Source organism: Falco peregrinus, chromosome 5 (genome assembly GCF_023634155.1).
Source record: "Falco peregrinus isolate bFalPer1 chromosome 5, bFalPer1.pri, whole genome shotgun sequence".
Lineage (NCBI taxonomy): Eukaryota > Metazoa > Chordata > Aves > Falconiformes > Falconidae > Falco > Falco peregrinus.
In genome coordinates this window covers 97890225-97914931 of record NC_073725.1, presented here as the reverse complement: position 1 = coordinate 97914931, position 24707 = coordinate 97890225, and the positions used below count along the sequence as shown (strand labels likewise).

The 24707-nt window shown below is 45.7% G+C and overlaps 1 protein-coding gene across 1 annotated transcript in view; it reads right to left on the bottom strand.

The window, feature by feature from the left end:
- Positions 1-1546: 1546 nt before the first annotated feature.
- LRIG1 (leucine rich repeats and immunoglobulin like domains 1) overlaps positions 1547-24707 on the bottom strand; it is a 94289-nt gene continuing 71128 nt past the window's right edge. Inside the window, exons 9-19 of the mRNA XM_027794672.2 lie at positions 21381-21461; positions 16307-16378; positions 14948-15019; positions 12500-12663; positions 10062-10382; positions 9122-9403; positions 8143-8562; positions 6701-6823; positions 5947-6093; positions 4452-4760; positions 1547-4307 (exon numbers count right to left, since the gene is read on the bottom strand). Of these exons, the coding sequence (XP_027650473.2) occupies positions 4075-4307; positions 4452-4760; positions 5947-6093; positions 6701-6823; positions 8143-8562; positions 9122-9403; positions 10062-10382; positions 12500-12663; positions 14948-15019; positions 16307-16378; positions 21381-21461 (2224 nt within the window). The 3' untranslated portion in view covers positions 1547-4074. The remainder of the gene's footprint in view (positions 4308-4451; positions 4761-5946; positions 6094-6700; positions 6824-8142; positions 8563-9121; positions 9404-10061; positions 10383-12499; positions 12664-14947; positions 15020-16306; positions 16379-21380; positions 21462-24707) is intronic.

Here is a 24707-nt window from a genome sequence, read left to right as displayed (position 1 = left end):
TCATCGCAAGGCTTCTGGCCCAATGGAAGTCGTACCCGTGGTGACACGCTCCTGGGATGCTAGAACTTCACTTCCAGGTGGCTCTCCGCATTAGGAAGCCGTACGGGTGCAGGGAGTCCCGCGGCGAGGGAGGACAAATACGAACCAGGTTGGTGCATGCGCGGGGCCGGGGGCACGTGCCGAGCCTGAGCCCCTGCCCAGAGCACGGGCTGCTGCTCAGCCTTACTAAGGCTGAATGTTCTATGACACCGTCGTCCCATGACATAGTAGTAAGACCTTTCTGAGGCCAAAACTTAGGAAATGATGGGCAAACCAGTAAAACTTACAGAACAAAGGATGTCATTCTTAAAAATAATCTTCAATTAAAATGGGGAGTTTCAGCCAAGCCCGTATTGGCTGGTCAATTCTGCCCGTTCCATGGTGTGGTGTAGCACTCCTTCCTGCCACTTTAAAGGTTGTCTCTTTTATGAAGTTGTATATATCTGTGTGTCTCACAGAACCAATTTTAGGGGCTTTTGTGTGGCAGGAGATTTAATACTCTGCCTTAAAAGCTAGTTTGTATTTTCTGTTAAAGCTTTTTAAACATGATGAGAGGGTTAGCACTGCAGTTGGTGCATTTAATTACTTGAGCTGAAAATAATCACGCCTCCTAAGCCACTGGGTCCAAATACCGCATTTTTGTTGGCTTTCCTTAATATTTGCATAATCATTTGTCATCACTGCTTTTTTGTTTAAAACGAAAAAAACAAACAAAACCCCCAAAATGCAAATAACTAGCCAGATTGTTTTAGCCGACAATATGGGGAGGAGAGACGGAGGCCAAGCGCTTCCCCTTCCTGTGTCCTGGAGTGGCTGCGCAGCCCAGACCGCCACGGGAAGGACCAGGGCACCCCGCGGGAACGGCGCCAGCAAGCCAGAGCCCCAGCGGACAGCCAGGTTAACTCCTGCATGTGTTAAGAGACAATCTCAGGAAATCTGCTTTATACCCAAAGTCCTAACTTGGAGGAGGAAATTATATTTGATTTTTTTTTAAAAAAAAGTCAGAAATTGAATTGAGATTTTTAGTTAAAGCAAGAATCCAAGCTTATCTCCAAAGCTGCCTCTGGAATTTCCATACAGGGTGGGGTTTGGGTTTGAGAAAGCCAGAGGTGTTCACAACTGCAGCTGAGTCTGGTGCTGTCCTGGCCCCGTTTTTCTTACGTACTTGCACATGTGCACACCCCATCTGTTCTGATTTCAGTGCCAAGATAAGGGTAGTGCCAGATACTTAAGCGAGCTGATATATTATAAATGTATTTCTTGTGAGCTCTTTATTGTATCTTTCGATACAGCCCCCAAATTCCACCCCATCTGCAAGTTGGGCTGCCAGTCTCATGCTGATCCACAGCATCTCATGTTAAAGTCGTGGGTCCAATTTCACGAGCGGGTATTTGGGCAGTCCGTCTGCATTTTCGTCAGACAAAGACAGAAAAGAGTAGAGCAATGGATTAGAATTTTATTTCATTTTCAACTGAAACTCCCAAAAGCTCACTCAACAAAACAGCTGTAATATTATAAATGAACCTTTATTAAAGACACTTCAATGCCATTCGTTAGACACTTCAATATCTTACATGTTTTTCAATGTACAACATTGTACCAAATTTTCTAATAAATAAATAACTTTGTACACAAAAGTAATACTTCCTCTTTCACATTGCCTCTTAGAAGCAGCAAATTCACATATTTAGTGGAAGTCATAACATTAGGCAGTTAACTTTATTCAGAAACATTATTTTCAAATGTTAATGTGGCAAATATGCTTTGTATCTGCAATGGTGATGACATTTCCGCCAGCAAAATGAGTCAGTTAAATCATTCCCATCTTCCCCGTGTCCCCGGTTCCACTATTTTCACCTTGCGAGTCAGTTCCGAAGCATACTTTCCCTTTCAGTAAGGGGAAAATTACGCTCCGTTTATAGCTTTCTAACATCCATTTCCTTTGCTCGGAATAAACTTGGCACTCAACATAATCAGCCACCTGTCTCAAAGTGCAAACGTGTCAATAGTCAGGAACTGATACAGACAGGTACCTGGCTGAATTATGCATTGCTTCGTCAAGGTCGGGCTCCGCTGCCGGGCAGCAGGCGGAGGTCCTTCCCTTACGGGAGGTGGTGGCTCCTCAAGGTGAGGCGGGATGGACGAGCGGGTAACAGAGCAAACAGGCACCTCGCATCCCGGTGCTAGGCAGCTCGTCCCTGCTTGCCGAGACCCTGCAGGCGTGGCAGCGCTCGGGCAGTCACCAAGCGGTGGATTTAATGTTTCTGCCCTTACCTCTGGTGCTTGTTTTGAGCCACAGTACTAGCAAAAGTGGATTTCCACCAGACTCGGCTTCAGTGGAACTGGCGTTTGAGTTGCTCCTAAGGAAAAAAGTAACAACCCCCCCCTGATAAACCTTCCCCCAGAGTAGTCATCACCAGAGTTAGCAACCTGATGTTAGCAGAACTCAAATTACAAATAACTGGGAGTCCTCCATCCACAGGTACCAACACCAACAGAAAGCAGCCTTTCTATAAATAAAAAGCATTGTAGTGAAGTGAGAAGTGACAAGGATCTGACTGACCAATGTGGGCATTTTTCCCCCCCCGTTCATGGATGAACTTAACTTAAAAGACCCCGTAAAAATACTTGGAACGTTTCCATTTAACAGAGTACTTTCAACCATAACTACATAGTTTCCCTTCTAAACGAGTATTTTTTTGAGTAGCCCAGAATTGCTACACAAGGCAGATATTTTCATATAAAGAGCCTGGCTGCAGATGGGGGTAATGGTGTTTTGCAGGAAAAAAGTAACTATCAGATGAATTAACGGTACAGCTGTCGGCTCAGGAGTGTGATTTTAGTTTGTTGTCAAAACAGCTCTATGGTTTCAAACCCCCTCCAGAACAGATGTAATTTTTTGGGTGTGAAAACACATTATACTGGCACGTGTTATTCCTTCTAAACAGGGCTGGGCTGTGTAATGATATGCATCTTATACAGGTAAAGCTGCATCCACGTGGGAAATGTCTGCAATTAGCTCTGTAGGTGATCAGCGCTGTAACTGCATCTACAGGCAGATAACGCCCTCTGCTATGAAGTTTTTGAACGGTGCAACATGAGACCACCCCACAGTTTACTGCATGAGTTACTTATTTTGGTAATGACTGCTCACTAATCACGACAGCCTTTTTGTCTGGCTGTTTCGGGGCTCTGCACTGTTGCTGAATTATTTAGTGCCTCCTGTGTGGTCCACTCAACGTATCACACAGTCACAGTTCATATACTAATTTGTATGCAGTTTTGAAAAATAATGGAATTTAAGTTCTTCCACCAACAGGAAAAAAATCAGGTTGCTATGTAATTTCTCATTGCATGGGTTCTTCTCGTATAAACTTCATTTGAAACAGCTGAAGATCTCTGTTTAAACATGTTAAGTGCAATAAATTTCAAAGGGGAAGGAAATTTGTGCTAAGTAACCCGATTAATTCTTGATTTAAAGGAACTTCCATTGAAAAGAGGACAATCCCTTTGCAACAGTCTGGCTTTTTAAAGTTCTGCTTATGCGTTTAAGGCACCAGAATTATTTCTCTCACAAAGTTTAACAGCAACCTGATACTGAAAACAATATTGCCAAAATTGTAAAATTTCATTCAGTTTTCCATGCACTAAAGATTAAAATAGCCTCTGTAAAAGATATATATATATATTTTTATATATATATATTTATATATGAAAACTCTTATGTACAATTGTATCAAATACTTTTCTCTTTACACAATAACCCCTTGCATTTATGTGCTTCATATGCAAGTCAACTTTTGAACACTTCATACTTCTCAGGGAAGTTTTAAACTATGTACAAACAGATGACGCTCGAACAGGAGTTTGTTCCCCATACAAGCTTGTTTCTCATACCTCAGTTGTTTTGCCTTTGACAGGTCATCAGTTCAGGATTTGAGGTAGAAGTAAGTAGCCTATATACTCTGTGCAAAGAAAAAAAAAAATTTAAAACTAATAGCGTATTTGTTAATTTGCACGTGGCAGTCTGTCCTCTCAGTCCAGCGATGTGTTTGGTGGCTTCAACTCACGAACGGAGTCGCACAGCTTGGGTGCGCTGCCGTTGGGCAGGAGAGCCTGTTTCACTTCGGCTTCGCTCTGCAAATCCAGTAGTGTTGGGGAAATTTCAGGAAGCACGTTCAGTTGCTTTAGTGACCCTCCTGCTGGTGAAGCTCTCACCAAATTAAGGTTGTTAAGCTCTGAAGGCTTTGCTGCGGCTTGTGAAGAGCCTGCAAAAAGCCAAAGAACCAGTGTGGTTAGTCGGTGCTGAGCCCGCCAGCGCTCCCCATAAAACCAACCCCGCCACTATCATTCATGCCTTTGAGCCAGTTAGAAAAGCCGATGGGAGAAGACATCCCCACGGAAAGACGTACCGTGTTTGTCTGCGAGCAGCGGGCTGGTCGTGCTCACAGGTCTTATTCTGTCGTGGTTGCTGGGGTAGAGGGTCCCGTCTGTTTCCATCCTCTTGCCACTGGCAATCCCGTTGCACGGCTGAGGATGAAGAAGGCTGGTGCCTGCACCCTTCTTCCTACTTCGTTCCTTACTGCTCAGTGCGTTTGGGAAGGTATTGTCCATAGTCTTAAGGCTCTCAGCATAGTACTCCGACTCCTTGGGGTAAATGTGGACGTTCATGCTGTCCGTGCTGCCACTGCAGTCCGTGCACACAACCGGCAGGCCATAGCCTTCAAGGGAGGAAGGGAAGATGGCAACAAACGCAGATTAACCAGCTGGAAGTTGTCAGCACAAGCTCACAAGTAGCGGAAGGAAAAGGCAGCTCTGTTTAGTTCATCCGTCCCTCGGCAGTGTGGGACTCTCACTGAGCACTGTGGATGGACGCTTCGTGGTTTTGTACAGGGCTAGTAAGTACCTGCGTTTTTCAGAACTCTGTAGCTATCCCTATAGGTAGTTCCAATTAATAGGTTTAGTTGGTTGCATTTTGGATTTTTGGGGGGTTTTTACTCCAAAGAAGTTGTGACTTCCTTTTTTTTTTTTTTTTAAACAAACTGTGCGTTTATTTCCTTTTCCAGGCTTTCTGGTCAGGGCAGAACTAGAAAGTGGAACTTTCCTGTACCTGCTTTAAAATACCAAGTTACCTTTCCCATTTTTGTGCTGCTGCTTTGCAGGAATCACTGTCAACTCACAATGTTGTTATCTCAAGATATGCTGTTACTGTTAGTGGTAACAACAGATGAGCAGAATTCAAAGCAGCAAACAGGAAGGAGTTTCTAAATGTCAAAAGTTAATTTCCCCAGTGCACCTGACAACTCTCCATTATTAAACTTTACAGTTTCTCCTGGAGAGAAAATTTGTTTCACTGCCTGTTTTTCTGTGTATGTTACAACAGCACGGGAACAGAAAACACATCCTAAAAGTAGAAAAGTATGAGTGTAACACTCAAGAAATTGGCAAAGAGCAGTGGCAGGTGTAATGCCCAAAACAACTTTTAAATTTTGAAAATGAAAAAAGAAAAAAAAAAAAAAAAGCTCAGCTTTTGCTGAGCTTTGAAGTTGACAGCCTCTTTAAAGAGCATGACAAATTTTAACACGTTCAGTTTAAAAGTGCTCTCGCATTTTAGGAATAGCTCAAATCAAAATACCGATCAGCCAGCTGCAAGGAATGGCAATCGTGAGCTTTAGTCTGCCTCTTTCTGACGGTTCCTTGAATTTAAACTACCCAAGCTTGATGGAGGATCAAAGCGAGTAGGGGAAAGTAAATTTACTGTGCTCACACCTGAGAATCATTCTGGGCTTTTTTTTTTTTTTTTTCTTTTCTGAAGGTAACAATTTCTTGTCTTAATGCTGCCTGACTTGGAGGGCCTTCTGATCTGTACAAACACGAAATACCTTTCCAGATTAATGGGTTTTGTACCTGTCTTATCTGGAACAAGCATTCCATCAGCCATGTCTTCAGTTTTCCAAGTGTCTTTATTATAGCCGATACACAGCTTTGGCTGTCTACAACCTACAGTGGGAGCTTCAACATCTGGACACCTTCCAGCATCAGTCTGACACATACCTGTAACAAACAAACCATCTGGCTAAAGATTACAACCATCTGCTCTCAGTTAAATGACTTGTTAAGTCTTACTTCTACTGTAAAAGCTGTAAAAGGGAGAAAAAATAGCAATGGAGATAATAGATAATTTTAAGCTAATGTTTAACAGAATAAATGCTGTACAATCTCAGGAGAATCTTAGTTCAGAACGCTTAACTTTTCCTTCCTAACGTGCTGTGTTTAAATGCTGTAAAATCCCAACTTTTAATTTCTAAGCCTGAAGGCAGGGACAGGCAATGCTAATGTATTTTCTAGTAGAGCTTAACTGTGGGTAAACTCTGGTGCCAAAAACCTAATCCAAAATTAGCAAAAATATAGTCCTTAGGGCCTGACTGAGCAGTCTCTGAAGCAGTCTGCTTGTATGAACACTGTTATTACTGGGAGGATAGCTTTGTGAAGTGAAAGAAAGATCCCTGTTCTGCATAAATGCAGTAGCTAGAGGATTACATTAAGAAGATCGTTCAGATAACTCGTAACAAGCACAGAAGTACTTCGTACTGTGATTTCTACCTCCTCCTATCAGGTTCAGATACAGCATTACAGAAAAAATAATTAAACCGGTTCTCACCGTTGCTGTCTATGTGCCCGTTAGGCTGTTGGTTATCTACTCTGATGACCGCTTCCTGCCGGTCAGAAAGAGTCCCTTGTGAAGACAAGTAGCTGGGCACGTCAGGAGGCACAATAGTCTCATCTACAGCAATGGGAGCAGAGAAATGTCAGTTCCTAGTAAGATACAAAGGCTTCCGTCTTCAAAGGCACATCAAATCACGTTTGCAAGAGGGATCTGGGATTTGGTATTTTCTCTAGATGCAATGGAATCGGAACTGTCTAAATACTCCATTCCCCTCAGAAGCCCCCGTCCTGACTTTTCGAAGCTTAAGGCTGTGCGATACAGCGCTGATAAGGCCACCTCGAGTGTCTGCGTTTGGCATGGCCAGTGCAAGGGAGGTGGTGGAGGAACTGGAACTGTCTCTTCAGAACAAGTAAATCCTTCCTCTTCCCTTGAAATCCAGAGTCCCTCGTTTGACTCAAGTCCTGTGTCTCCCAAAGTCGTGAGTAAAAGACTTCTGGAGAACAGCATCTTCACTACATTTAAGCAGGCAAGTACGTCTAAGCCCCTCGACTATCCCTGGTTTTCTCCATTTTATATCAGGCAATTTCTGTTTCCCTTGTCACACAAAACCAAGTGAAACTCAGTTATGCTCGGCATGAAGCCCTAGACTTCCAGGACTGAAAAAAACCCAAGGGGTGGGAGGCGGGGAATCCCACTGACACATCGCACTGGTCAGATGGTATCCAAGCGTCCCTACCTAGCCCCTGTCTTTAAACCCCTACGTCATACTGGTTCTAAGGCTAAGCCTAATATAGGAAGGCTGCAAATCCCGGCAGGGCAGGGAGGCCTTGGGTTGGTTCTTCCATACGTCTGTGCAGAGACTGCACAGCGCTGGGGGCAGGAGAGTTTATTCTCACTGCAACACTCACTTCTGCACCAAATTATCCCCTTTGAATATCAGGAAGAAGCAATAAACGCTGCTTCTTCCCCTAAAAGGTGAGGGGTACCCCTCATCAGCAGGGCTACAACAGCTCTTACAGGCAACGTGGAAAAAGGGATTGCAGCTTCAAAGTCTAATTTCTCAAGTTTTGAATACAGTCTTTGAAAATACATATTCCCAAGAAGACAGGTTCCCAGCATCATGGACATAATCCAGACTGTCTCAAGAGTTATCATTTATGGTCATGGAAAATCAAAGTAGCAAAGCAATGGCTGGAACTACTGCCGAGTGGAAAAGGCCTTTCTGAAGAGCAAGCCAAGGGGAGAGAAGCAGCTCTGAACATGCTTCAGCAGCAAGTGAAAGCTGCTTCCAGCTTTGCAAGCCAGGAGAACCATCGAGATAAGCCAACTGCTTTCCCAGTGTGATCGCGTGGCTACCTGGCGTGCCGATTCAGCCGCACTGGGAAGTCTGACAGCACGGAAGGTTAGAGGAAGCCTGAGCAGGAGACCAGAGCTACCTGTGTTGGTGACACTGTATTCTTCACTCTTCTTCCTGGTTTGGTAGATGATGCAGACCCAGACCAGAGACGTCACCACGATGCTACACACCACGGCAATGGTGATGATCCCCACGGTGGTACGGTCCTTCCTACAGCCGAGAGACTGTAAGATGCTCACATGGCTGTGCGCACGCTCTGTCCCCAGGGTGTTGGACATTTCACAGGTGTATTTCCCAGCGTCCTCCAAGACAACGTTCCTAATGATCAGCAGCTGGTTGCCAGAGGTGAAGTGATGCCTTTCTGTCACCATCAGGGGCTGGTCACCTTTCAGCCAGGTAATGCGGGGAGATGGGCTCCCCGTGGCTTTGCACTGAAGAGCCACAGTCTCACCTACGGACACTACGTGGTCTTCCAGTGGATGAATCAAAGATGGTGTCTCTGCAGGACAACAATCACAGAAATTAATTCTTGGGGCCAGTGTAACAAAGCGTTTCTTTTAACAGTACGAAATGTAACTGGTGTTCCTGCAAATATACAGCAATGCACTACGCAGCCACACGCTCAGGAGTACGGCAGCTGCAAACTGCGACAGATCTAACACTCGCAGCCAAGGCCTTCCCATAACCAGTTGGTGCTACTCTTCCCAACAAAAAAACCCGCGAGGATCAGCGCCAACAGCTGACACACGGGAATTATTTTGTCGGGCGAGAGAGATGGAGTGCAATTGCTTTTTGAAGTAATTTTCCCAGACAGTAAATAGGGTGGTTGGAGGGGCTTCCCTGGCACAAGAGGAAATGCAACTTACAGCTCCTTCTCTTCATTAGCGGGGTATTTTTCATTAGTTAATTACAGTGTAGAAGAATGAAACAACACTAATGCAGAGCACTGCCTCTTTCTCCCTCTTCTGTATCTGCACCTGCTGAAGAGCTTGAACAGCAATCCCTTCCAGTGCCTGCTTCCAGACCACTTGCTCTCTTGGAGCACTAACGCAGCTTACCCAGTACAGTCAGGGTGGCATTTGCAAGCACAGACCCTGCAGAATTCTGTGCTGTGCAGCTGTACACGCCCATGTCCTCGATCTTCACATCCGTAATGAAGAAGACATCGTCATCGGGCATGACGTGCATGCGGCGTTCGCGGGCTGCAGGGAAGTCCGTGCCCCCGTCCTTCTGCCAGGCGATTTGTGGGGTGGGGTGGCCTTCAGCCACACACTCCAGCCGCGCCGTTGTCCCCGTCCGTCTGGTGATGTTGCGGGGAGTTTTGATAAACGAGGGCAACACTGACAGAGGAAAACAAGACAAAGAGATGAGCAATTCTATGGGGAAAACACCCATCTCCTGGGCAGTTCTAACTGCTTTCCTTCCTGGGCAGGAGATTAACAGATAAATACCCGCAGGCAAGAGGATGGCAAGCTGCTTTTGCAGGATGCACCTGAACTGCTGGGGACTAACCCTGTGTTCCTACAGCACATGCCCACCTAAGTGTCCAAGACTCACCCCCCCATGCCCCCAGGATCATTAGAGCTGGGATCAAAGCTTATTTTCTTCTGTGATTAACCTGGAAAGAAACCCTGTTATCCCTCCTACGGAGACTTTTCAATCACTATAGTCCCTCTTTGTGTCCTTTTTTTGGTTTTTTTTTGTTTTCATTTGCCCAGTGAAATGGGCAAAGACCCTACCGCGACAGCTGAAGAGAGTCAGCTAAAGCCATGGAGCACGCGCTGAGGCGTGTGGCTGGATGCAGCCGTCACAAGCCTGGCACATGCTCCTCGCGTGGCGCTTCTCAACATCCAGAGATGCGGGCAGCCGGTGTGAAGAGGCTGAGAGCTCCGGACCATCAGGAGCAGACCCTCAAGAGAGCTGCCTGCAAAAGCGGGTCCCGGGGAATCCTACTGGCTCAGGCTGAGGAAAGGAACGAGGAAGCAGCTTCCTACTCACCATTAACGGTGAGCCGGGCCTTGTTGGAGTAGGTAGAGCCAAAATGGTTGGTGATGATACACTGGTAACGCCCTTCATGGGCAAAGGTGACATGCCGGAGATGCAGAATGGTGGTGTACTCCATCACCTCGCCATCCTTTGCCCGCACATGGGCATAGTTCTCAATTTCAGCATTGTGCAGCATCTCGTTGTCTTTCTTCCACGCAAACATCATGGGGGAGCTGCTACTGCTGGCTGCCGAGCAAGTGAAACTGATATCCTTCCCAAGGACAGCCACTGTTGTCTCAGGCTGGATGATGATCTGTGGCTTGGGGACATCATCTAAGAGAAAACAGCAGGCAGAGTTAGTTCTGGAGTACGAGGCAAGACCGGAACAAGCAAAGAGATGCAATGAGAAATGAGTAGTGCGTGAGCAAAGGCCATTATTGCACATCTGCTTTTACATCCACTGTTGTCTGCACCAGGAAAGCAGCTTGCTCTTGCAAAGCGCTCCACCACTGCGAGTGGCTCTGTAGTGCAGATGTGCCATGCGCAGCTCCGCTGGGCAGCTGGTCTAAGTTAGGATTCTCGCTCCCCTGGCTCCTTCTGTAAGCAGTGGACTGAGATGGTCACTTCGTGACCTCAGACACCTAAAGATGACTTGCTGGCTCCACCAATGTAGCTGAACCTCAGAAAGATACTATGGCCTAAAGAAAATAGCTTTCCTGGTACAACCCATGCGTGAAGCGCAATATTGAAGTTAAAACTTCACCTCCAGGCCTGCATTAGCATGAAGTAGGAAGACACATGGAAGGGCTGCAAATGCCACCTCTAGGCATAAACGCTCATGAGAGGTTGTAGTGAGGTGGGTGTCAGTCTCTTCTCCCACGTAGGATGTTCAGGAAGCAGCCCCAAGTTGCACCAGGGGAGGTTTAGGTTGGGGATTAGGAAACATTTCTTCACTGAAAGGGTTGTCAAGCACTGGCACAGGCTGCCTGGGGAACTGGCTGAGTCACCAGCTCTGGAGGTATTTAAAAGACGTGCAGATGTGATACTTAGGGACATGGTTTAGTGGTGGACTTGGCAGCGTTTGGTTAACAGTTGGACTCAACAATCTTAAAGGTCTTTTCCAATCTGAACGATTCTATGGCTCTGTGCAGCACGCAGTGTCAAAGCAGAAGCAGCTGTTATTTGCCTGCCACCCGTCTGGGGTGGAAAGCTTTGCACAGTCTCTCTCTCCCCTGAAGACTGTTAGTTTTAGCAAGGTTCCAAGCAGATTCATTTATTAGATTTCTACAAATGGTGTAATTTAATATTTGACTAAGGTTTAATTAAACAGCCAGGCCTCTGGAACCAGGAGTACTAGTGCCTGGAGGACTTGGCAGGCACCGGAGAAGCAAAGCTGTCTTCGCTTTGTGATGTTGCTGTGGGGATGGAGCCTTCATGATTTCTTCTTCCAGATGAGCACGGCTAGCCTCCCAGACTCGCTCAGAGGCCACCTAGGCAGAGCCCTGCCACTCTGGGCTCAGAAGGGACATGAGACAGCAGCTGGAACAAAGCTTTTGCTCCGTGTTAATGCCAGTCACGCATTCAACTTGGTTAAACAGTGTTTTCAAAAGCTCTTTTCTTCTTCATCAAACAGCCACGTGCAGCTCCACCCAGGATCCACACTGGCTGGCTCCACAGCACAGCTCACCAAACCAGGCCTTTATTTCCCCCAAAAGCTGGATGCATGAGCAGCATCGCTTTGGCCTCCTCTGATTATTTATATTTCTTTTCTTTCCGAGAGAGGTAGTAGATGTTTGTGTGTGCTGGGTATAAAGTTAAGCTGCTTTGCAACCACAGCTCAGGTGCAGAGTCAACTGCAGTGTTTGGGTGGGAGAACAGCAGTAGGTGCTGTTTAGAAGAAAAAACAGCTGTAGGAGAAAAAAATTATTATAATGCAAGTGTTAACCATCAGATGGTTCAAGGGTAATGCCCTACTGGCCCAAAAACAGGAGCTGTGATGGAGAGATTCTCCTCTGCTTTTAACCCTTTGTTATTTCCAAGAGGGAGAAAAGATGAGTGAAGAACACAAAGCCACAGAAGAAGCTCAGAACACTGAAGAGTGAAAAAAAAAATATAGCTGCAGCCTTGGTAGTCTCAAACCAAGAAGACAGGGGAGGTCTCTGTGCAGCCTCATCTGGAACTGGAACAAGCATTAGTCCCTTTTGATTTAATATTCAGGGAGCCCTGTAAGGAATACGCTAGATGCAAGCAATGCGCTGTGTGGTTTTGGTGGGAAATAAATTGTAGCCAATGACAAATTTTTAAAATGCAGGCTTGGGCTTCCTTTGATCCCATTGAGTCACAAAACAAAACAGAAACCCTCTCATAATAACATGCTGGTAGTCAAAGAAAATGTTTCCCAAGTGAGTTCTACCCTTTATACAACCCCAAAACACACAAGCAAGACTTACCGCACACAAAACTTTCTGGCTGGATGGCAAAAATGCTCTTGCTTTTTAGTGACTCAGGATGGGCGCAGGTGGCCACCACAAAGGATTGCAGCTCTTTCTCAGCTAACCACTGGGGCAACCATTTCAGCTGGCAATCGCAGAGGAAGCTGTCGCTGTTTATGTGACTGCAGGGAAACAAAACCGACGCAAGCCTGCTCTGAGTCCCGCACAGAGAGAAGGCTGGAAAGTTCACGGCCCTTTCATGTTAGACACATTCCTCTCTCCTGCCCCCAGCACGGGTGGAAGGAAAGAACACAGGACTGCAGGTTGTCCTCGAGGCATTAATGCTATTAAATACATAACACATTTAAACAGCATTTCATCTCCCCATAGGAGCAACCCACTCCTGTACTGTGGTGACACTCTCAAGCACCTTCTATCTATTTGCCAGCTTCCAAAGTGATCCCCTGGAACAGATGAGCAATGTCATCCCTGGCTTAAGTGAGAGAAACAGAGGCGGATCACCTACAAAGGAGACAAGCAGCGGAGGCACAAGTCAACAGTACAGCCCATCCGGATCCCGCTTCTCCTATCTAATTACTGTGCGTGCTCCTTCTCTGCCTCTCTGGTTTGAGCATCTTTGTTGGGGACCGAATTCAGGACTAAGTTACTGAACAGGGAGAGGATGCCGAGTTCCCCCTGTAAGACCTTTATTTCCCTCAGTGGCCAGCAGCAGTGGAGTAAGCGGAGAGGCCCCTGCCTGCCTTCCGTAAGGTACATCTTCACCCACCAGCATCACCAGGGATGGGAGGTGTGGCTGATGTTGTGTTTACTGATTAGCAGAAGCAGTAGAACAGAAATTACCAAAGACATTTGTGCTAAGCCAATGCAAACAGAGACTACTTTGGAAAGCAAAACACAACCCCCCCCCCTACTTTGTCAGCATCCTAACAGTAACTTAGCACCTTCTGTTAAGAAAAGAGTTGTGAAAAGGGGGAAAATAAAAGGGGAGCCTCAGGATTCTTTTTTAAATATTGTGGGCCAAACTGTGGCTCAGCATAGCTCTGAGGCCAGTGAAGAACTGCAAGTTTACACCAACAGGGAATTCAGACTTTGGTCTGGTTTGGTCCAGGATCCCAGGAAAACCCAGTCTGGTCCCTCAAACCAAATGTGAGGATGCCTCAGAGACTGGGAAAATGGCCCTGGACAGAGAACTCCTGCCCTGCAATACTGCAAGTTGCGCAAGAGCAGGTTATCAGGACCTCAGCAGAATCCTAGCTCCAGCACTGTGTTGTAAGCTGTGAATCTCCTCCAGTTTTTCCACCTGATAAGCTCAGGAAATCCTAAAGCCTGGAACTAGCCAGGAAATAGGAAAAGAAAGAAATGGAGAGGGAGGGAACGAGGGAGGGATCTCATTTTCCAAAGTTGTCCGCTTTGCTGTCCTAGAAAGATGTGTAGCCCCTAATACACGTGATGGAGTAAACACTGCAGGTAGCTGGGACAGGTCAGAGAGACCTTCAGTGTTGAAGACTTCAGCACAATGCATTCTGCATGTGTATGTCCCTTATCTGAAAGCCACCTTCTCCGTGGTTTATAAAGGTTCCTTCACAATATCCGAGATCCCACAAACTCTTCTCCAATAAGATCAATCTTTCACCTCAGTTTTTTTTCAAGAGCCAGTGCAAAAGATAAAGTGGTTAAAACAACAGACTCACAACGTTTATCTTATTTATTCCCCAGTCACTGGTATTAAATAAATGTCATTGCCAACAGTGACCATCCCATTCCCATTTCCATTTCTAATGTCAGGAGGAAGACTCGGATGCCGCTCAAATACCAAATAAGTGATTTCTTGTTCCACAGACATTGCACTACTCCAGAGTGTAGCAATGCACTGACAGTGGATTAAATATTTATGGTGAAGAGGAGAAAAGGAAACCAGGCAAGACTGGAAACAGTGTCTGATAACAGTGCAGAGTCCCAGCCTAGAGCACAAGCAGCAGCTCTGATAACACATCCGTATTTTTACACCAGAAGGCTGGATGACAAGTGGATCCAGTTCAAATGGTGCTTATCACTGAAATGTCAGTACTGTATGCGAATCCTAAACATAGGAACAGCAAAGGAGCAGATGGGCCACTGGGAATTAAATCAGTGGCAGGGTGAGAAGGAGAGATGTCTAACAGGACCCAGGCTGGACTTCCTGAGCGGAGATGAATAATTGCACAGATGCAAACCTGCTGGAAGAACCTGTTCCAATGATCTAATTTCACTCACTATTGAATGCAAGATGTTCCCCGTGACATCTACTCATGTGTAAAAATACCCTGCAGAGGAGGACAGAGGGGAGGAGGAAATAAATGAGTGGTAATGCGGGTAACACTCCATTGGAAACAACGTGCTGCTTCTCACGTCCAAGGCAAGAAGGATCCCTGCCTCCCTAACGGTGTGTACAGTCCAATTACTTACAGCTGCCGCAGGCTCTTCATCTTAGCAAAAGCATCTGCTTGAATTGAGCGGATGGCGTTATCCCCCAGGTTCCTGCAGAACACAACCAAAGGCAATGTGAACAAAAGGGATGCTATGGCTGTGACAAAGTCTCTCCATATTCAAGCAATGACTCCAGTAGCAGGTAATTTGGTAGCTCCTTGTTAAGGCCAGAGGCACTTACAGCTCATCAAAATGGTTTTCCACAAAACGCTTTAATACTGAGTAAGTATTGCCGAGCAATAGTCAACCAGCAAAAATTACTGATATAAACCACTACGTCATTCCATACCCCATCTTCTCACTACGCCTTCTCAGTCTCAGCTACCTTCACCAGCCATAGCTCAGAAATTCCTCAGCCCCCTCCATAACCAAAGATAGTCAGGAATGCCATAACCCAGGCTAGACCTTCAGCAAACATAAAGAAAGCAAATACTTGCACTAAACGGCATCTGAGAAGTTATTTGAAAGTGACTTTGAGAGGATACTATTGTGTTCGAAAAACACTGCAAAGTTTCCAAAAGGAGGTATTCTTAAAAGCTTCCCTCACAACTACTGCTACTTGAAAAATTACATGTCCTTTCAAACAGGGTAGTGCTGGATTTAGGACTGAAGTTTACTGAGTGAAGCGTAGGACAGACAAGCGCTGCTTGTAGAGAAAAATCTTGGTACAGCAATAATAAGGGAACATTTACCTGCGAATGTACCCCCCCAGTCAGGCAGCCCCCATCTTTCTGTATGCTCTCGATGGTCATAACATTTCACACAATCAACAGCCAATAAAACATCTAGAGCAGAATCACATATACTTTTAAATTGTCTTAATTCAGAAAGTTATTCATGAATCACTGCTAGAGTCATCAGCCTTGAGACACAGGAAAAAAGCTGCACGGTGGCAGCCAAAATTTACTTCTTGCAAATCGCTCTAAGGCAGTTGTGCTGAATGGGGATGTTCAAGTCCTCTGCAACATGTCACTGCCAGCGCCTGGCTTTAGGAGGAAGTTGGGGCAAGGGAGGAGGAGAGAGGGTTACATCTGAAATAGCGTATTTTCATTGCTACCAGCCTGTGAAGAAGCAATGTGCAAGTCAAGGCGATATTTATCCAAGAACAAATCAAAAATTAAGAGCATGCGGATCTGCCATATGTTCTATAACTTTGTTCCTGGCACAAAAAAAGGCCAAAGTTGAGGCGGACTTCTAATGAGAAGGAAGCAGGTGGCCCCCACAAATGGACTGGCTTCTCAGTTTACAAAGACGCTATTAAATTGCTAGCAGATCTCTCAAGCAGCTACTTTTGGCAGACCCCCCTTCCCGAACTCCGAGGCATGGTGGGTTACTCACAGGTGCTCCAGGGCCTCCAACCCTGAGAATGCTTTCTTGGCCACCGACTTGATCTTGTTTCCAAACAGAGTTCTGCAGTTTCCAAACATCCAGTGCCAGATAAATAGAAAGAAAGAAAACGGGGAGAGGGGGGCAGAAAACGAAGGAACACAATTAGTGTGGCTTTATCTGATATACGCGCTCAGTGCAAGTCCCGGGAAATCTGAACTGCATGGAGATTAAGAGGGCTGAAATACACTCACTTTCCCGCTCCTGAAATTAAATCCTTTTATCTGCATTCGAATTTAATAGTGATGACAGCACAAAAGGGAATGTGCCATATCATGTAAAAAGACAGGTTTGCTCCAGTGCTTGGAAACCAGCTTGCTGAGTAACAGAAGGTCCCCTCTATTCTTTGCAGGCTGGCTGTGGACAGGATTAAGTGCAATGACAGTTTAACAAGATTTTGGTCTCTCCCTGCAACACTTTTCGTTTCTGACTTCCTCCCAGACAGTAAAAGAGTGGTAATTCATTCACTGCTGCTTGGCCTGAGAGGACATCCACACACCAGGGCTGAGAGCTGTCGCTTGGCTGCACGTTTATACAGCAGCTAACTCGAGTGACTGCCGACTTCCTTCCCCGCCGTGTTAGAGATACAACAGCAAAGTAATATAATGCAGTAAGTAACAGCAATTTCAAGGGGCAAAAGGAGGAAGAGAAAAGGTAATGTACAGAGCTGAGAAGCGTGCTTCTCGCATCTGTGACCAGAGAGCATTCCTCCGAATCAGCAGACAGTGCTACGCAGCGGCAAGACGGGGACTATCAGCAGGCAACAGCCAGCTGGAGCAAGCACAGCCCAGCTGCTAGCTGCAGAGTAACAGTTCTCTATAAATACTGACCACTGGTGATCTGCCAGGGGCAGGGTTCATGCAAAATGGATAGTCTCCTCACCTGTTTTAATAAAATATCAACCCATGTCATTAATGAGGAAATGCTTTCCTTCCCCAGGTTCTCTCTGTCTAAGGTTTATCCTCCAGGTGCATCTTTTATCACTACCTGCTTCACATGGTGTCCAGTGCAAGTCACTGCTAACACCTCAGGTAAAAACCGGCACATCTGGTGCTGCATTTCATTGAGTTTTCCTTCAAGGTTTTTCCTTCAATATAGGGTGCAACCTATACCTGCACCCTAAAAGGTTCTACAACTATGATCCCACTGCTTGCTACCGGCTGGGGAAAGGAGGCTGGGGTACAAGATGGAGCATGCGGAGCCATTACGTGAGCAAATATATTTGCAGAAGCTTGTTAGAGCTTTCCACAAAGCACCCTTCAAACGCCAGGATAATTTGGTTTCTCAGTGCCGGAGCCCAGAAAGCCCAGTTTCCTTGTGAATGAAGCAGTGGATGCCACAATGGGTAGAAAGGAAAATTGGGGCTCATCATGCTGTTACAGCAGCGAGGACCGGGACTGTATCATCATCTGTCCTTGCAGCATGTTGCCTTTGGAAGGAATGTGGGTGCCTGCCACTGGGACAACACTGTGACCTCGAGTAAGTCCTCACAAAACCAGTCGTCCTGATGGTTTTGCAAATCACTGAGCCATCACTAACTTTTGAGTAGGCAGGAAAGGCTGGTTACCCCTGGCTCCATACAAAAGGTCTGTGGCCCCTTGCCATTTTAGAGCAAAACAACCAAAAGCCTCGAATCCAGGCACAGCAACCTCCCAGCCCCCACAGTGAGACACACGCTTGAAGCCCTTTCTTACAGGCAGAGTTAACTTGGTACAAAACCACAGCTCAGTTTTCATAGCTGTGTTCCTTCGTTAATTATTTGATTTGAGGTGAGAATAAAGACAGCTCTCAGAGGCATGTTAGTGGCTGATGGCTTTATGCTGAGCTTGGGTTTGGTAACTGGAGATACTGGTTATATCTGTTTACTTATCTGTGCAGAGAAAAGCAGTACATCTGGGGATGTGAATACACGATGCATACGCCACTTGTATAGGTGCATACAATTTTACGGCTAGATATATATATGAAAAATATGTAACAGTGGGTAAGGTAATAAAGCCATGCCCCAGCAAACTCATTAAAATCATTACGCCTTTCAAATTTCAACTAACCACTTCTGCAATTCTGAAATGGTTTGAACCCAGCGGCCCCCTTCAAAGGGCTGTGGCATGCCGGAATGCAAACGCGGCGGTATGCAGCTCCACAATTAGCCTGCCTGCTGCAGTCCAGAAACGCTCCTCCACTGCCGGCAGAGCTAGGCACAAGCATGCTCTCCCGGCGATTGCATAAGTGTAATTACACGCTAGGCACGCAATTCATTAGAAAGCGGCATTTTCTGCTCCAGCCAGTTTTGCACCTGCAGGAAGATCTCGGTCACTGAGTAAGCCATCAAAAAAAAGGGTTACATTTAGCAGCTTGAATAATTAGGAAACTCGCTGTTCCCCAGCGATTCCACTGATGCTTTTTACGCTTTGATGCTTCTCAACTCTCCCTTTCTTGAAGCAACATTTTAATTTAGGTCTGCGCTCTCCATCCTGGAGAGCTTCATATATAATTCAGAGAAGGCTAAAGTGACCGGCCTCCCCACCTCTCAGTTTAACACCTTCCTTTCAGCGAACAACCCTCTCTGTGCTAAATCCTTTCAGAGGCTAATCTGTGCCAGATCAAAGGGGAATGGCTTTTAAGGCAATCTCCACAGAGCTGAGGTGATTATTAATTCATCGGAAGGTCTCCTCTGAAGTGCCCTTTTTTTTTGTATGCTAATGCATTTAAAGCTGGTTGATGGTTTAAACACAGACCCTAAATCATGCAGGAAATGTTTGCTGTAAAGGCTGCTATTTTATTTTATTTATGAAAAAATCCTGCCAGCAAGAATGATACTTGCTTCATCCTTAGATGAAATTACAAGTTTGGGATTTATGGGCTGATGAGCTAACACAGACCTGAGCAGATCCCTTTAAAAGTGACCACTCCCAAGTGTCCCCAGACCACCTCAGGACATATAATTAAATAATCTCATATTCTGAGGGTGTTTCTAGCTTTACACTCCGGCTGACAACAAATGATCCCAGCAACCTGTCTGTCCTGCAGCAGTTTCACTCTGTTAGGTAATCAAACGACTGCTGTCTGCCCAAGACTAACCTGATCCACACGCTCTTCCAGGCTATGAAATTCGCGCAATCCTTCCCACAAACCACAGGCACATGTCCTTCCCTGCCTTCAGCCAGACTCACAACCGGCCCAAGTTCATGTGCAATGAAAGAGGTCAACAACACGAAAAAAAGATGCAAACCCAGCTTCTTTAGACTTGGGCAAGCCCTTGCCGCATCCTTTGCTACTGGCAGACAAAACGGTCCTTCTTTGGAAGCCATTCATTGTGCTGGCCGATAAAACATCAGATCAGGCCACAGCTATTTCACAGGGGAGCTCTGAACACACAACCCGCACAGCCCCGCAGGCTGCCACTGCTCCTTCCTTCCTGCCCCTGCTCCTTGCTGTACCTCCTCCTGGCCTCTGTCTGACCCCTACATCTCGTCAGTGCTCATTTCTCCTGGATGCTGAGTCAATCCTTCTGCTGAACTCTTCCCTTCAATCCTGCCTCCTCTGGCTTTTTAACCTCTCTCCTGTTATTCGCACACAGCATTTCTAACATAATCCCAATCGCTCGGTCCGCTACTCTTGCTCCCGTGCCAGTGGCCACACTGGAGCGATGCCCTAGGGAGGATGTCCCACCAGGACAGCTCTTTCGCCACTCCTTCCTCTCCCTTGTCAAAGCACCACTACAGACTCACAATCCTACAGCCCGCAAATCCCTCTGGACAAAGCCTCTGCTCCCACTACCCTTCTAACTACTCAAGTGGTTTCACTGGCTTCTTCAGACAAACCAAAACCTTCACCAACAGCAGACAAGGACTGTCCTACCCACCACATCTGCTCCTCTGCCTTTTTTCTAGCAACTCATGGGAAGATTTCCCAACTCCACGTGCACACCAATTCCTACTGGCACCTCTGTCTCCCACGCTCCTTCTGCCTCCCTGCCCAATTCCCCCCATCCTTAAGTCCTTCTCTGCTTTCTGCCTTACTCTACTCACAGCTACAACTTGGTTCTGGTCTCCTTGGATCCAGTGACTCCTCTCAGCAATGATCAAATGTCTGTGACTTCAAATCTTTCTTCTCTGCCTAAGCATTACGTCCCCACAAATCCTGCCATGGCTCTTCCCACTCCCCCAGGAGTCTCTAATGAGAGCACGACAATATACCGCCTGCCAGGATTCATTCTAGCCATCTGCTATCCATCGAGGTACTTTTACTGCACCTCTGGCTGTGCCATCTCAGCATCAGAGACAGCATGATGGGGGGGTGCTGAGAACTTAAACAAAGGCAAGAGGTAATGATTAGAAAGAGTCTTGATTTGTCACAAGCCATCAGAGACTTCTCTGACAGGGCTGATTTATATAGCCGATTTCAAATGGATAACGAACAAGTACAGAGCAATGTGAAAATACTTGCGAAGGCGAAGCAAGCTATAAACATTTGCAAGGCGCATGCTTGCCTTAGGTTTCTTTTTATCTCTTTAAGAGCCTATGCCCCATGGCGCCTTTTATTGTCGCTGCACATGGAAGCAAGCCCAAAAGATCACTCTCAGACAGAGTATCCCACAGAAACGAATCCTGATTCAATCCTCTGTTGTAACAGGAAGTGGGGTGATTTTTCTCTTCTGTTTATTGTTATTTGCTGCATCAATCAATGCTTCGCTGAAGACTGCAAAGGGTCTTTTTTGTTGCTGTTTGCTTTTAGAAGCAAGGAATGGTTGTATTGAAGCTTATAGATTAAAACAACTTGAGTTTCTCCTGCGACTCTGAACTACAGTATGTGGCACTGTCTGTTCGTTGCTTTGAAAGGACTATAATTGCCTGTGCTTCTTGATAACCACATCTGCACTCTTGCAGCGAGCCTGCAAAACTAGTATGTCTCAAATTTTCTGTTGAGTTTTATCTTGTTCCAAAGGGAGGAAGGCTGTGTCAGAGAGGAGAGACCCACCCCCAACACAGCTGCTTTACAGAACTTCAAACCCAGGGCTACTCACAGCTTGCTTAGGTTTTCTAGGCCTGCAAAGGCTCCATTGGTATCTTCTATTGTGCCTGAGATGTCGTTGTGGTCCAGTTCCCTGGGGAGAGGACAAGAGACGGCTCACAATCAGTGTCTTAGTCCTAGGCTCATCATTAAAAACAAATGTAAAGAGTTTGAGAATGCCACACGAAGAGGTGGCATTTCTCCTGACAGTTTTCAGAAAAAGCAGAGTCCCACAGCAAAGCAGCACTACTCATGTTCCTGCACTGACCCATGCTGAGATGCTGCATTCCAAAAAGAGCCCTGGCTTCTTTCTAGCTGAAACTGTCCCTTTTCTGAGACAGCAGCAGTAGCACATAGCTACTTTTTAACAAGGTTTCAGTCCTTTTCCAATTCTGTGCATCCAAACAGAAGGTGGAAAGTCCCAAAGCTAAACTGAAAGAAACAGCTGTCCTTAAATGCTATGCTACTATCATGAATTAAGATAACTTTGGCTGTTCCAATGTATACATGTATTTGTCTACAGCCATATTTTAGGAAGATGACTTGGTGTATTTTCTATGAAGCTGCATTTTTTTCTGGCAATGACCTTGAAAACTTAACAAAGGAAAACACAATCATCCTTGCACAAACCTAACCACTTTAAAAAAAAAAGAAAAACAAACAAAAACAAAAAACCACGAATAAGAATTCCCTTTTCAGAGTTAGCTTCTTTTGGCTTTCAAATTGACCATCCATTACAAAAGTCAAAGAGGTCTGAAGAAAAACAAGCACAGAGAACAAACACAGAGATCCACAAAAGCTGTTTAAACAGTCTGCTTAAAAATCCTTCCCTCCTAGCTTTAATTCCAGCTAGCAATGAATACCTAGCAGCACAGACAGAAATCTATCATTTCTAACATTAAGTAAAAAGAAAGAAAAAATAAATAGGCTTTGTTGGTTTTGTTACATCACTTTGATTTAAAACCTAGTAAAACCCAACAAAAAGCAAACTTAGCCATCCAGATAACCCCCTGAACCCCTTTCGCACCTTTTGAAGATTATTATCAGAACATTCTCAGTTTAAAAATATTAAGATCAAAAAAGAAAAAAAAACCCACAACCCCCTACATTTTGCAACATTCCAGACACAGACATCATAGTGTACCTTCTGGGCTATGCAGCACAAATACACAAGAAGAGAATAAAAATTTAGTAATTCCTCTAGTTTCAGTATCAGCATTGTTTTCCTTAGCTGAGATGGGGCTGAGACTTTTGCTCTCAGAACCTAAACTGGCTGCAGTCTTTGCTTGTTTCTTGGCATTGGTGTGTGAACTGAAGATGTGAAGGGAGATGGCCAAAAGCCACAATTCCTCTTTCTCAGCTGGCTTCAGTGTGAGACCTGAACCTCATGTCCCTGGGGAACTCTGGCCTTAGCCAGCAGCATTATGGATGTCAGGGTGATCTGTGAGTCGGTCTGTGCCAAAGGGATGGATAAAAACTCAACATCCCCATGGGGTATGGGCGCATATAATGCTGTGGTGGCACAAGAGACAAGTCCAGGAGAGACGCTTTGATGTGCTGACATTTTCAGCACTATCCAAGCCGGGCAGGAGCAAATACATCCTTCCTGGAGCTAGGTTTCTACATTTCCCCTATGGTTACCAAGCCAATGCCTGTTGTTCTGTTTGTTTTTTAAGGGTAAATCTCTTCTCAGACATTTCTCCTCTTCAGTTCCACCACTGGCTACTTGTCTTTGGACCAGCAAACCCTTTCCCATGGCGGAGACAGACAAGTGGGAACGGCCTGTAGAAGCTCTCTGACACACAATTTTATTAATTGACTGCCACACATTGTGTTTTCTTGAAAAAGGAAAAGAAAATGGTATTGCTTGTTCATCCAGAGGCAACTCAAAGGTTTAGTGTTAGAAAGGAGGAATAAAAACCTTTTTAACAAATGAGTGAAAATAGAGAGAAAGAGAAAAAGCGGGGTATTTTGGCCTAGCTCGCTTTGTATTCAAACTCCTCTCCCAGCCCCTGTTGCCAATTTCCTATTCTTTCTGGCTGGCTGAGCTTGAATGCTCGCAGCCTTGTTAATCATTGTGCTCCGAGGTCTCGGGCCTGACCTCTATTTGAATAGCTCCACATTTCAGCAGTTTCACACCCACCAAAGGCTCCCCAACAATAGGCCATAATTAAAGCATGCTCGGGTCTTTTTCACCAGGTGCAGGACCCAATAGGCCTTTCTCTTTATTAAATTAGAGCTCACTCACACAGTCCCTTCCCCCCCTCCCCCAGACATAAAAGAGGCTCCACATTCACTGCAGAGCAAAGAGAACTACCAGCTCCCCATCCCCTCCATTTTTCTTTGGAAACATTTAGTTCCGGTCTTGACAGCTGCCTCAGAGAGGTCCTTTCTGAATGCCCAGTGGCTGAAAGGCTTTGGCTTAAGTTTAAAAAAAGGAAAAAAAAAGCAAACAAAACCCAAACTCACTTTCCAGTCACTTCCTTCACTGCAAACTTCAATAAAGGAAAGAGTGAGATGCAAAGTACTGTGAAGAGGGGAGATCTCTCTGTTCCCGTTTCCTTTTAATTACTCAGGCCACAATGGGCTTCTGAAGAGGAATAAAAGTAACAAAGTGGGGTTTTTTCTTTTGAAAGAAGAATTAAATCAGCCTGCTGAACCCAACCAGCCTGGGAGCGTGGACGGTGCTGTAACGCAGACTGTGAGAACTTTGTGGTGTGCCAGCTGAAGGTGCTGAGCCCACAGCCTCTGGGGAGAGGAGAGCAGCCAGCAGCTCAGCAGGTACAAATAAGGGAGAGAGGCAACACCGCCGCGAGAAAGGACAATGATTAGAATTGGATTCCCCATCTTCTGATGTTTCTAAGCCAAGCCCAGATGTACTTCAATCTAATGTAACTCTTGGGTTTAACAGTGCGTAACAGTAGCTAGCATTGCAGAGGAGGTCACACTGATCTGACTCACGGTCTCCAATAGCCCCTAAAATCTTGGAAGCTGGGATCCAGACTAGCAGGCTCATTTCCAGCGCGACATTTCCAGGTTTATGTTGTGTCAGTGACTTTAAAATTCTCTGGTAAATGACCTCAGCGATCACTGGATGTACTACTATGCCATTCAATATTAAAGCACAAGAGATTTTACTATTGATAGTGTGGTAGCATCTGTGTTGTTCAGGGGTTACCAAGAAAGTCAGAGCAACAGAACATTTAATGACTCAAGCGAGCCCAATTCTGCATTAAAGAGAAAGACTTCTGGTTACTTTCATGGTACCTGCAGCTGCTTCTTGCTCCCACGATTGGACCCAAGACCACATGAAGCTTCATGTGTTCTTACACTTCTGGTA